The sequence below is a fragment of the Diadema setosum genome, chromosome 8, assembly GCF_964275005.1.
Source record: "Diadema setosum chromosome 8, eeDiaSeto1, whole genome shotgun sequence".
Lineage (NCBI taxonomy): Eukaryota > Metazoa > Echinodermata > Echinoidea > Diadematoida > Diadematidae > Diadema > Diadema setosum.
The window spans coordinates 17393226-17408125 of record NC_092692.1 but is presented as its reverse complement, the minus strand read 5'-3'; the positions used below and the strand labels follow the sequence as shown (position 1 = coordinate 17408125).

General features: G+C 39.4%; 1 protein-coding gene across 1 annotated transcript in view; it reads right to left on the bottom strand.

The window, feature by feature from the left end:
* The window catches only part of LOC140232106 (uncharacterized), a 69130-nt gene that overhangs the window by 8594 nt on the left and 45636 nt on the right, over positions 1–14900 (bottom strand). The window contains exons 22-33 of the mRNA XM_072312254.1: positions 14748–14873; positions 13498–13618; positions 11920–11987; positions 10771–11022; positions 9835–10221; positions 8784–9053; positions 6973–7200; positions 4924–5025; positions 3473–3588; positions 2568–2733; positions 1711–1989; positions 774–962 (exon numbers count right to left, since the gene is read on the bottom strand). Coding sequence (XP_072168355.1) covers positions 774–962; positions 1711–1989; positions 2568–2733; positions 3473–3588; positions 4924–5025; positions 6973–7200; positions 8784–9053; positions 9835–10221; positions 10771–11022; positions 11920–11987; positions 13498–13618; positions 14748–14873 — 2304 coding nt within the window. The remainder of the gene's footprint in view (positions 1–773; positions 963–1710; positions 1990–2567; positions 2734–3472; positions 3589–4923; positions 5026–6972; positions 7201–8783; positions 9054–9834; positions 10222–10770; positions 11023–11919; positions 11988–13497; positions 13619–14747; positions 14874–14900) is intronic.

Sequence of the window (14900 nt, the reverse complement as noted above, 5' to 3'; positions counted from 1 at the left end):
ATAGTGAAATAGATAGTGAGAGAGAAAGACATATATAATAGATTGTGAGAGATGTATATAATAGACAGAAATGGAGAGGTAGATAGTGAAATAGATAGTGAGAGAGAAAAGACATATATAAATAGATTGTGAGAGATGTATATAATAGACAGAAATGGAGAGGTAGATAGTGAAATAGATAGTGAGAGAGAAAGACATATAAATAGATTGTGAGAGATGTATATAATAGACAGAAATGGAGAGGTAGATAGTGAGTGAAATAGATAGTGAGAGAGAAAGACATATAAAGTAGATTGTGAGAGATGTATTTAATAGACAGAAATGGAAAGGTAGATAGTGAAATAGTGAGAGAGACAGACATATATAAATAGATTGTGAGAGATGTATATAATAGACAGAAATGGAGAGGTAGATAGTGAAATAGATAGTGAGAGAGAAAGACATATATAAATAGATTGTGAGAGATGTATATAATAGACAGAAATGGAGAGGTAGATAGTGAGATAGATAGTGAGAGAGAAAGACATATATAAATAGATTGTGAGAGATGTATATAATTGACAGAAATGGAGAGGTAGACAGTGAGATAGATAGTGAGAGAGAAAGACATATATAAATAGATTGTGAGAGATGTATATAATAGACAGAAATGGAGAGGTAGATAGTGAAATAGACAGTGAGAGAGAGGGAGAGTGTGACAAGAGAGACATTTATAGATAGATTTTGAAAGAGAAAAACATAGGAAGACCGACTGTTCGAGAAAGGACACTTACAAAATCCTCCAGCTTGGTGTAGGCCTTCTTGCGATTCTTGCGCTTGAAACGGCGTGCAGGTTTGCCAGCGAGGGCGGCCTCCTTGAGGCGGGACTGTCGCTTCTTTCGCGGTCGCGACTTCCTGAAGAACTGGACGACGAGTAGCGACACCGGGAACACAATCAAGTTGGCCTGAACACCGATGCTGATCTACAGCAAAAAAGCATCAATAAATGAAATTGCGTTCATGTCTCTAAACTTGGGTAAGCGGCAAAGATGAAGTAATAATATGAGGACTCTCTTGTAGAGCAGCAGTAGCAACACTTCAAGGGACGTTACCCGGGATACAGAAAACCGTATCAATACCATCGTCAAACTAGAGAAGCACTCTGAGAGTGCAGACCTCTGCCAAGCAGCTAATTTCCACTAATGACCTTGTTCTTCCATAGAGATCAATTTCCACCCATATGTATGCATGCTGAAAATCGCCCTATTTCTCAATATAGAAGCCTTCTGTTACGTCATCAACTTCCAGGAGCGTGGCACACCTCGCCCTAGCAGAAACTAGAGCATGCACTTTAGTACGCGTATGAAAACCTAAAAAATGAGCAGCTTTGAACTCCCAGGTTCATTGACCATACCTGCCAAAATATTGAAAATCCTTCATAAAATCCATAAAAATGTCTGAATCACTACCAAAACTTAATCATCTACTAGTATTCCTTTCGTGATTCTCAACCTTTCCTGCAAGTTTCATCCAAATTTGTTCACAGCTTGTTGAGTTTTTTTTATGCGCAAGGACAAACAAACAAACAAGCAAACAAACAAACAAACAAACAAACAAACAAACAAACAAACAAACAAACAGTAATAAAGACATAACCTCCCTCCCCACTTGGCGGAGGTAATAACTTCTGCAAAATGTGTGAGACAACAGCATAGGACGGAAGAATCGTACCTGAGCCGGAGACAGGCTGAGCGGCCCCAGGTTGATGGGGTTTTGGGCGTGGGCCGGAGGACTGACCTCATACCACATGATGTTCACAAGCATCTCCAGCCAGAGGAACATCATGCAGCAGGCAGCCCTCTGGAGGCGGGTGAAGCGGCTGCCCGGCGGGCGGGCCAGGATGGAGAACCAGAGGTGACCGTCGTTGAGGTTCCGGCGGGAGTGGTTGCTGAAGAGGTGGGAGAAGTTCTGCATCTGCTCTCGGCCAGCGACAGGAACGAGGCGGTCAATCTGGCGGTAGAGATGAATACAAGAGGGTTTAAAACAGAGAGAGAAAGAGAGAGAGAGAGAGAGAGAGAGAGAGAGAGAGAGAGAGAGGAGACAGAGAGGAAAACATATAAAAAGAGATAGATAAAAAAAGAAGAAAAGAAGTACCTTACATTTCCTATTACTCTTCTGCATGTGATAGACCAACTAATTGATCTTGATTGAATAGTAGGTTGGGGTAAAATTGACTTTTGACACCCCCCCCCCCCCCCCCCCCCCCCCGCCTCCCATATATCATCATTATCAGCATCAATGATAGCAGTAGCAGAAGTAGCAGTAGAAATAGCAGTGCTACTACTACTTCTACTACTACCACTATACTGCTACTACTACTACTACTACTACTGCTACTACTACTGCTACTACTACTACTACTACTACTACTACTACTACTACTACTACTACTACTACCACTACTACCACTACTACTACTACCACTATTACTACAGCAGTAATGGTATCGTCGTCATAGTAGTAGTGGTCTAAATCTAAATGTTCAAAACACAAGGATATTAAAAGACTTGTGAGATTAGACTCTATACCTGACCATCATCCTCGACGACAGAGAACCACTGGTTGACGATGAAGTAGAACCTCTCCCTGGTCTGGATGTCCCTGATAGCGATATACTTCAAGTACCACCCCTGCATCTTGCCCGATCCAGAGTTGTCGTGCCAAATACGCATGTAGTTCAGAGTACCAAGTGGCCTGAGGTATCATATACGGGTAAATTTACATCAAACTACAGAATCGTGGCATGGAACATAATTCATTCGTTAAGGACGGACTGATTTTGCTATAACATGCATTTCCCAAAGACACCTGCCCGAGTATTCTTGGGACTTGTCTTCAATGGGTTAACACATCAGACAACATAGCTATAGGGTATTCTAGTAGTCTATTTGTTGGTTTAATCATAAAACAGTGTAAGTCATCCTGGCATAGAGGACATTAAATAGGATAGAATTTGGTCTACTCTATCTGTCTGCATTCTGAAATGCACTAACTTGTCCAAGTAATTCTTTCCTTTTTTGTGAATGTTTTGTGAGGATAATATTAAAACACATTTCAAATGTAATCACGATCAAATTTTAAAACTGGGTGAACACTGGCATGTTTTTGTATGCACATTACTGTAAAAGGAGAAATATTCAAAGCATGAAACTTTTGCAAGTTGGAGCCAATGGTCTCTTTTTGCAGCATGAAACTTTAAATTCACAAATTGAAGACTGCCATTCACTGCTTTGTGTGGACCAAAACTTTTGTGCGCATTTTACTTTCATGAATCTTGGCTCCTCGCGAAAATCACAAAAGTTCCATGCGCGCAAAAATGTCTGGTTTTACGGAATGTGCAGCCACTACAGTGTATGACACCAGTGTTCAAAATATAATATATTTTATAGTGTGAGAGTGAAAGAGAGAGAGAAATAGACAAGCAAAACAGAACCTTGGCACAGCCATCAGAAATCTGTCGGTACCGCCACGACGGAGGATCTTTCTCTTGTCATCTTCAAACTGCCGTACCTCTGTTTCATCGCTCTCACCGGACAGAATAAAGCTGACCTGAAATTAAAGGGATGGTATAGTATCGGTGGAGATGAGAATTGGGCTTTTAAATTTTTCAGAGAAACCAAGAAACCACTTATGAAATAATATCATACATACTATTCTAGGAGGAATTCCATTTCAAAAATAATTTTTCATGAATATAAGTGAATTCCTCTTAGAATTACATGCTCTTTCGTATTTCATATTAAAGAGGTTTCTTGTTATCTCACCAAAAATGCTATAAACCAGAAGTTTGGTCACAACCACATCCATACAATCACTGAATATCACTGAAAATCTTTAAAACATAAGCATCAAACACTGGTAAGAAATGGAGAAAAAGAGAGTAAAAAAAAAAGAAGAAGAAAGAACAACAAAAGACAAGAATGCCGACAGCTCATTGTTACTTTCAATACAATGTACAGAGAAACAATATTATTATGAAGACCTAAAAACTATGATGATTACCTTGTTATATCAGGTTTATAACTATATCAGGATACAAAAAGCAATTAATTCAGACCTGCAAAATCACCTTGAATATAAAAGGGAGTTTTATTGGTCCTCATTATAAAGAGCTCCCCCTGTACGTGGTGTCTATGTAGTCAATGAATATGAGACACATCAACACATTTGCCCTATGCTTTACACAGTCAGAGAGCAACCCAGTCGCATTTTATCTCTCTTGATGCATGCTGAAAAAAAAGCAACCATTTCCAGCCACATGGCAGGGCACATAACTCCAATGTAATGCACAAGAAAGTAGGGTAACATGTGAGAAAAAAGAATGAAAGAAAGGATAGAAGTCATAAGCTTATTATATAGGCAACAGAAGTTTTAACTTAAAGGCATCGTTTACCATTTGAAGATGAAAAAAAAAAAACAAGCTTTAGTGCTTCAAATTAGTTCTAAAATGTGAGTTACGGATAGAAACAACCAATGTAAAAATGTTAATCAGTATAATCAATGTTGAGTATTGTTTAATATACAAAATGTGAAAAGCAAATTTTAAAAAAAATTGTTTCTAGAACATTGTTTCTAGATAAACAGTGATATCTCCATAATATATTTTAGGTTTTATGGCAAAATCTTTATATGGTAGGATGTTTTGTGATACAACTGACCTAAACACATGCATCAAATGTGATAACTTAATCACTGCTCCCTAATGGTTAACAGTACCTTCAAGAGATGAGATTACACTCGAGATATGCTCTGCACAAAAGAAGGATCCTGAAAATATCAACAGGTGATCTGAGAGGACATGCATCACCTAATAAACAGTAAACTATACAAGAGGTGGTAGAAAGGTACCCAACGCTTACCCCCGTGTGCTGCAAAACGCCTTACCTTTGAGTCGGTTCCCGCAGCCTTCCGCTGACCGGTCAAGACGAGAATCTCATAGTAGTAGTTGTGTCGTGCATTGTTGTCTGCCATTGGCGTCACTCCAAGCTGTCGTAGCATGGGCAAAAATTGTACACATCTTACTTATACCGTAAAAGTGGAAATTTTTGCGGTGTTGAAATTTATGTGGTGTTGAAATATTCTTGCATTTCATGCAATAAGAAACTAATGCAAACAGAAGAAAACTGACCGCAAATGAAAATAATTTATTATTGGAAAAATGAGCAAAGAAAATGGGATTCCATCGGGAACGAACCCGAGGAAGGGCTTTCTATAGCTGAGTCGGTAGAGCACCAGGCTAGCAATCCAGAGGTCTCAAGTTCGAATCCTGATGGAATTCCATTTTCTTTGCTCATTTTTTCAATAAGAAACTAAGTGCGAAAATAAAAGCACACGAATAATTTTGCTTGCCATATGTTCAAGTAGTTGATGTCTTGATTCCGCGAAATAAAAACATGTGAAACTCATTTTACCCAGCTGAGCATGAAAATATGCACTTTTACATTCAAAAGTCTAAGCTGTAAAAGCTCCTCTTACAATTTGTCTTTCAATATTATGAAACATGCTTTCTTGTTTAAGGGGTAAATATCCATGCTAACAGGAAGAAAAACATCTAATTAATAAAACTAGAACACTGCTATCATATTCAGTATTCATGTCTGGAAAAGGTGGATGAGTGAGAGATATTGTGACGGGAAAAGATATAAAAAAGACTTACAGAGGAACTTGCAAAGATTGATAGCAAGATCCTTAGCTCATATCCCTTCTCATTTTCAAGTTTCCATATCAAGCAACAACTCACAATCTCTCAATATTTGACAAAATTGAAGCAAGCAGCAAACAAACGAACATTCCAAACAAAACCTAGTTATATGAATACACATTCTGAGTAAAGCCTATTCAGTTTTAAAAAGTATGGTAAGAAATTTCACACACTGAAAATTTCTCAGCAAACTTATAGTCACATAAAATTACATGAAGGCTACCACAAAAAAAGAAAGCTGTCCATTAGTTTTAAGTCCCCAATGTTTTCCAGTTCACATCATTCAAATTCCTCTTAACACCTTCATTCTTTCCCCTTTCAGATGTGTTCATCCATTGCACCCAAGGGCCCAGTTTCATCAAAAGATATAATTGATTTTAAATTTCCTTACTACACAGGCTGCCATAGACTTAATATAGAAATCAACTATATAATCAAATATAACTCTTCAACAAACAGTGCCCTGATCTGATTCTTTTGTGCAACATTCTGCGTTTAAGTATTCACCCTCTAGATTACAAATCCTTTGTGCTTTCATTTGTAATCTAGAGGAACATGATTCTTGCATCTTACTTGGCCTCCTCCATTCTTCTTACTGCGACTGGTTCCCTTCGTTGATTTGAATATGCAAATATGCAAATGCACTTAATGCAAATTCAATCCATTGTGCAGAACTTTGCCGAGGGCAAGCAGCCTCAGAATAAATCAGTGCACCTTGAAGACTTCAAGTCTGCTGAGACTCGTTCCGTACCTGCGTCCAATAACATGTAGTACTCCTACAATAACATATTCATCATCTATTGATAGCCTTCCATGACAATTCTGTTGTATTTCTGAATGTCCGTAGCATATCATTAAATTGTCTCATTACAACCACACTTTGAAAAAGGAAGGAGATGTGGCAACTGGATCATCCCACAAGACCAACACCCATGAGTCAGACAGCCCACGAGTCATACAGCCCACGAGTTCGACACTGGGCAAATAAAGCCCATGAGACCGACACTACGTGTAGGTAAAAATAGGCCACAAGTTTGACAGATACAACACAGGGTTTAATGTGTCGGTCTCGTGGGCCTTGTTTGCTTAGTGTCGAACTCATGGGCTGTATGACTCATGAGCTGTATAACTTGTAGGCTGGATGACTCGTGGGTGTCGGTCTCGTGACTAGCACCCGTGGCAACTGCCCCAGCCTGCTATCCCTGTTTCAACCCCGGCAGATATGTATATACCTTCAGCAAGTCCTTTCGGTCCTTCCGCCGGGCCCAGAGGAAGATGATGAAGAAGAAGACGTAGATGACGATGGTGGTGATATACATCGTGAGGTTCTGGCGAAATCCCGCGTTGGCAAAGATGTAGTCAAAGTCAAGCGGGGTTGGCGGCACGATCCACGTACTGGAGAAGGAGGTGAGATGGGTGCATTTGCACTGTTGCTCGCTGTAGTCAGTGCTGGCCTCCACCTGCAAGAAACAGCATGCTAATGGGCTGAAAACCTTGTAGTTATAAGAGCCTGTAGCCATGACAACCAATCTGAGAAATCTTTGATTTTGATTTTGATTGGATCTGATTTATTGATTCCTGTATTATCATTGTACATGAACATACATGTATATGTATGTATACATACATTGTTAGCGCCATACATATACATAAACATCAGGGGGGCGTTTCATCAACGAGTTCGTCGGAGGTTTTCACCGACAAATTTGCTATCAGCCAATCAGACGCAAGGATTTCAGTAGCTTTTAACAGTTGTCGGTGTAAATCACCGACAAAAAGTTTCATGAAACACCCCCCAGTTGTTAACAAACTATTTTTTCCTCATTGCCTTTACACAATGTACAGCAGAAACGTATCAGTAATACAACTGTACAATGAATAATACAGTCTTGTCAATTTCAAACATTTAAGATTGCTTAATTATGAAGTTGCCTGAAAAGAACAGGAATGTAAAACTGGATATAAGCTACATTACACAACCTTCCACATTAGGATGGCAAAATTACAATAAAAAATTGTAAAATTCCTGGGCAACAGCTAGCGCTATCAGAGCAGGCTGATGCAATCATTTAGGTTGAGCCTGCTGCAAACATCTCATCATTGCAACACAGTGTTTGAAATCTTAGTCAAATCAACATTAAGATGACATTCTTGTCATTAGAGAAACTACTTGAGGTTATGGAATAATGTACAGCAAAAATATTTGCGGTGTGAAATTTTTCATGAATTGCCACTGACATCCAATGCATTATAATACAGGCAAGAACTTTCATGTGCGTATAGATTTCATGAATCTTGGCTCTAGCAAAATTGAAATGCACATATCAAATTCTTGTTTGTTTTTTTAAGTATCTAAAAAAGCAATATTCAATAATACTGATATACTGCTACATACATAAAAGTTGAGAGATTCACATTGTACTTTCTATCTTATATGTCTAAACTATATAGCTCACTATTACCCTTCAATCTTTTTGGTACCTTTTTTAAGAATGGTCAAAAAATGGAAGAAAAATATGTGAAGACAAAATGGGGAAAAATGATAACAATGACAATGCAGTCAAGACTTGATAGGAGTATGAAAAGCTAGGTGTTCCACAGCCTTTTGTCAAGGCCCTCTTGCTGTATGGTTGAGTGAGAGGGCCTTTTGAGATCTGATTCACATCCTTAAGTTAGTCCTTTGAATTACCAACTTTTGCTCCCCGTATTGGGGAGCAAAAATTGACCAATCTGCGTGTCTGTCTGCCTGAGCCCGATTTGCATACAGCGAATGCATGCCACAGACCTCCACTGGTGGTCAGTGATGAATGGAAACAGGGCAGGCAACGCCAAATTGAAGGATGTGGGGAACGCACTATTCCATTTGTCGACTGGAACTCGGAAATATGACTACTCAGTACGGTTTGCGTGTCATAAATAATAATGTGTGAAGCAGATCTCAAAAGGCCCTCGCGCTGTCGCACTCGGCTGGGCTCGCTTTGCTCATCCGTTATAGCTTGTACAGCGAGAGGGCCTTGACAAAAGGGTAGGTGCTGTAACAGACCTCGCAGCCATCTTGGAGCCACATTTGCTCTGCGACGTTCCAGAAAGAGCACCCGGAGTTTAGGACCCGGAACCCATAGGGCCCCGTGAAGTTCATGCTCGTGTTGCTAGCTGCCCAGACGAGTTCCTGGGGATCAGCAAAGTCCAGATCACCATAGTCTCGGAACAAGGCATCGCAGTCGAGTTCCAGGAGCATGACGTAATACTTGTCGGCTTGGTCGCCAATGAAAGAATTGTTGTAGAACACTTCATAGACCATGTAATCCACTGACTCTGTCGTGAAAATGACAGTCACAAATTGTTGAATTTTATAGGATTGTGTAGAAAACTAGAAACACATGTTTGTGAGTGTTTTTTGCATTTTTTTTTTTTTTTTTTGAGGGTGGGTTGAGCACAAGTAAAAAAGAAATGGATGCAGTGGACCGAGTTTAAAACTATTGCATTACACAAAACGATAACAAGAATTTACACTGTGTCAGCTGTCTGATGCAGTATCAAATTGGACAAATAGCCAAGTTCTACCATACTGCAAAGCTTGTCTAGACAGACAATAACTTGATAATCACCAGTGGCAGGAACCGGACTCAAGTTCAGGCACACATCACACGAGCTGTGACAACACCAGGCACTCAGCTGAATGACAGCTAGGAGTGTACATCAAAGATGAACTTCTGATTGATTGATTAATTGAATTTTCGATCTATCTACTTTAATACTCAATCTACTTAATCCTTTCAATTTGCTAACTGTTCTACCTAGGGGCCCTGCGTAAATATATCAACTGCAGATCAAGAGTATGTACCATAATACAAAGATGAAACACAAAAATGTACAGAAAAGGGAAATATTAATTATACAACACAATAATGATGAAAAGAGAGAAGATTCTTTGAGTAGTAAAAATCCTACAATGTGTGAACATAATATCTCGTAAACATTGGAAACATAAGAACCACATGTTATATGCATAAAATGTAAATGAACAGAAAAAAAATAATTCCTCAACATCATGTCTACCGAACCATAAGTACCCTATGGGTCATCAAGTACACACCATTTGAATTTCTGTCGTAGGTGAAGAGCCGAGCATCGAGAAAATGGGTGAAGTTGGGAAATCCCCCGCCCTGTAGCAACAGGGCAAAGCAGGACTGGTTGCCACCCCTGACCTGGAGGGTAACGGCTGTCTCGTTGTAAGAGACATCGAAGGTGTGGTAGGTGACGTTCGTGCTGTTGTTGGCCTCCAAGTCTTCCAGATCGAACATCTGCCAGTCCGGGGCCGGCGACGTTCGCTTCACCGTGATCTCGATGGGCGTTGCAGCCTGTGTGACCGGAATCGCCACTCCGTTGACCTCGAAGCTGATGTCGACCACCCCGCTCTCCGTGGAGATGCGGTCCGATGAATCCTCAAAGTTGTATGGATTCACTTTGAGCGTCGTGACCTGCAAGCAAGAGACATAATATAATAATATGATGCGCCAAGCGGTATTCCTGGGTACTGCCATGCATATATTATGGCATCATCTTGTGTTCAAACGATATACACACTGCCATCATCATGGAGGTCATGAATTTAGCAGTCAGCGATAATGAACATAATGCAAACTTTAGCCATGTTATAAAGTTTTGGACCATAATTACAATAATAATAATAACAAATAACAATACTTTTTTATAACTTCAAAAAATGTTGTGACAATTTTGAATAGTAATTCAGAATAAAATCATTTTAATCCACTAACTTGTGGTATAATTACTTACTTTACGTCTTGTTAACGCATAGACTAGAGTGCAAGTGTAGCTGGCTGTGTGTGACTCTGCAATCACTGGTGTAGTGTGTGATGAGTGCTGATGTTATATCTATAGTCATTCATTAAGAGCACAGCTGGTGAGACCGAGAGTGAAAAAAAAGATTTGTGCTAGTTCATCATCCTTGCCCCTTGATCCCCTCTAGTATTTCTGTCAATTACCCTATTTGTATGACATGTTACCTGTGTGTCCACTGTGGCATCGCGGTACAGATCAGGGTCGTCGACGACGTCAAGAAATGGGGGCAGGTACACGCCTCCGGAAGCCTGGGATATCTGCTGGCCGGTCACGTCGGCTGCCGTGTCGCGGCTCATCGTCACGGCGATGGTGTCAGAGGAATAACTGATGGGCTCCTCCTTGGCAAATGTGTTCCTGACGAGTAGACTCCTCACCTTCTGCAAGGTCTGTTCCAGATTTTTAACTCTCGCTTTTGCCTGATGGGGGTGAGGCGGGGATCAGGCGGGGATCAGAGACTTGGTGTAAACTCCAAAGCTTACCCGATCAAGGATGCTGTGTAATTCTTCATAATCGATTATCAATAATCGACAAACCGGGCCAAAGCAATATCCATCGATCTTTTGCACTAGAGCGAATTGCATGCAGCTTGATGGAAAATACTATTGCAAGGGTACGATCAATAATCACATAAGATTCTACCTTCCCACAATGCTTAACGGGGAGGGTTCTTCTGGACTAAAAGTTGTGTACTACAGTTGAAATCACTCTACTTTTGATCTCAAAATACTTTAAAAAAAAATCACTAATCATCCTGGCAAATTGCATCAGCCAGGTAAGTTTTTTTTTTTTTTTTTTTAGACCCTTTCGATGTATTGCAAGCATATTCCAAAAGGTAGAAGATGGAATTTTGAGCCCTTCTGAAAATTATGTTTCGGCTTTAATATTTCCTTCATTATCTTTCCCTCTCTCTCTCTCTCAGCACATCTTTCCTTGTATTGGAGGCATTTACATTTTCTATGAATTAATTGATACACATAATAGCAAAAATGTTGGGCATGTGACTTTATTCAATCAGGAAGCTTTGAATCAAACATTTTACAGAATGTGTCACATACATCATTCTTCCAACATATGTATTTCAGAGAGAGCACTGGTATCTCTCTTATGACAGAAAAACACTTACTGCTATTAAACAAAAAAATGAACATAATTCATGGTTCTCATCAACTTTTCAATGCATATCACAATCTTATTTACATATGTTCATTGACATTGTTTTGTGTGGTGTATACATGGAAAAAATACCATGTTGCTATTAAATATGACAGCTAGTATACACAAATTTCACATCTCCATATAATACCACTCAGTACCTCAGCCTTCTGCTGTTGTATAGCTTGTTCTTCTGCCGCAGCCGCCTCTGGGGATTCAGTTGCAGTTGCTTTGAGAGCAGAGAAAAACAGAGAAACAAGACACATGAATGCAACAAAGAATACATCAGGCATCCTTTCTCATCTATATGATTGATAATCATTATAGCATTTTTGTGCCTAGATTGATCGCATCACAGAGTGTAAATAAAGCACTTTATGATGTACAAACATGCTGATTTAAATGCTGAAAGTTCATTTACTGGCTGTTAATCCACTCTCCATTGACTTCATACTGAATTCAAAATCTTGTGACACAATAGCCCTGGTCACACTGGCACTAGATCGAGAAGTTTAACGGCATACTTTACCATTTGCAGATGAAACAAAAACCCAGCATTAGTGCTTTAAAATAATTCTGAAATGTGAGTTAGGGATAGAAACAACCACTGTAAAAAACTGAATCGGTAATATTGATAAGTATTGTTAAACATATACAAAATGTGAACAATAGTTATGATAAAAATGCTTCCAGACTAAACTGTCTACAATTACGGTTTAATGAGAAAAACACAGATATCTCCAGCTTATATTTTAGGCTTTATCGCGAAAATTTTATATGATAGGATGTTTTGTGGTATAACAGACCTACACATATATGCATTAAATGTCATATCTTGAAAAAATTTTAAATCACTGTTCCCAAACATAAGCTGGGCCTTTAAGATCTCCAAATATTGCCAGAGTGTGACCGCAAACTGCATGGGAGAAATTCTCAGTACATGCATACTAATTTCAAGTAATTATTATATGTGCATATATGTTCACTGTTTCCGGCCACTACCAGTTAATCTTTTATATTTTCAATGGGCAACATGCATTACACACTGGTACAATTTGAGAAATCTGTTCCTTTTCATATGTATATCTCTCTCCTCAAGTTTGTCTATGGACCTACAACCTTATTTTTGTGCCGAGTGGCTCAAAACATATTCACTGGTCCTTGAATTCATGCTGCCCAATTGCTTACTTTTATGCATTCGTCCAATTTACAAAATGCAGAATTTAAATTGACATCTCCATGCATGAAAATCGACATACACTGCACCGGTACACACAAACAATTCACTCATATGTACAGCCTACACAGAAAGCTACTAGTATATACCACATAAATTAATCCTAGGGCACATACATGTACCAGTACACACATACAGTGTACACACCTGCACATATTCATATGTTCTTCTAGTAGTACTACAATCTATTCAGCTGACTAAGTGCAATATTCAACACGTTCAAAATGTGCACAGAAAATTGTACAGATACTTTGCTGTTTTTAGAATTTGAGCTAGCCAAAAGTAGCACAAATTCTGTGAAAATTAATGCACAATGAATATTTGTGTGTTTACCCGTTGAGGACAGATTGATTTTGCTGCAACATGCATTTACCATATAGACACCTGCCCGAGTATTCTTGGGATTCGTATTCAACGGGTCAATTAATGATAGTTTAGGCAAACCTCCCTGAAAAAAAGTGAACTACTAGGTAACCTGCGATGGATGGTGCAGGAGACTCACCAGAACTTGATGCCGAAGTGGCCTCACTGATCCTGGACTGTAGTGCACTAAAGCCCTGAGCATTGCTATTCTCAAACTCCCCCAGGATTGTCTGTGAGCCCTGAACCTCTAGAGCAGAACCCTGCAAACAAGTAGAGATGATAAACACATTTGTATCAAATTCATTCAACTCCAACTTGGTCTATTACCGCCTCCTTTTTTCCCCCCATCTTTCCTTAGATCTCCTTTCGGTCTGTCTCATTTTGTAATCACGTTACTCAATAATTCATCAAACTCCAAAGAATGATGACGGTTTAATTTTCACTTGACCTTTGACCTTTTGACCTTTGACCTTTTGGCAAGAAACTTCCCACAGAATATATATTGGGTTATACATGCATACATCAAGTTAAAAAAAAAATCTTCAGGCATTGCATAAATATAAGGAAAGCAGTGATATTTTGAGGAGTTGATCTTGACCTTTGACCCCCTGACCTTTGACCCATGACCCCCAACTTCCCTAGATAATCACTGCCAATCGGTACATGCATATATACTAAGTTCCATGAAGATACCTTGAACCATTTGCGAGATATGGAGAAAAACATGAAATTTCAACCTTTTTTTCACAAAATAACCTGTGACCATTGACCTTTGACCCCGTGACCTTAAAATCCAAACAAGGTATTATCCCCCCAGGATATACCCTCATACCAAGTTTGATGCAAAACCACCTCACGGTTCTTGAGATATCGACAAAAACAAAACGGGACGGACGGACGGATGACCCGAAAACATATTGCCTCCGGCCACTTCGTTGGCGGAGGCATAAAAATGTTTTGCAACACAGAGTATGCATTTCCCATGAAAGTAACTGTAATATATCACAAACTGCAATGTTATGTTGCTCCCAAGGTATTCACATGATCTCAGCAATAATGTTACTTTAGGTTAAATTATTAGAAAGTTCCTTGTGAAAAAGTATTTCAGCAGCATTGAAATAATCATTATAAAAACACAGCTGAAAAATATCAAAATTGAAATCAATAACCGTCTATGGTTCAACTGCTGCCACATCTATCGATTAACATGAATGTACAATAACGATATGATGACATTATAGAATTTTGTTTGTTTGTTTGTCTGTTTTTGCTTTCAAAGATGCCATCATCACACTTCAATGCCATCCACATACCGCATGGTGTTCCCCCGGCAAGAAACATTAGGATGAGGGAATCGGTATGGGGAAAGGGGAGGAGAAAGATGCTTACCTCTAGCAGGTTGCCTAGGATACCAATCATCCTGGTGGTTGCCTCGGTAACCGTCTCCGTACTGACCTGGTAGCTCTGCTCCTCACAGGTGGCGACCATTTTGTCCATCACATTGCTGAGAGAATCCTGGAGGGAAGAAAGTTGACTCCGTTT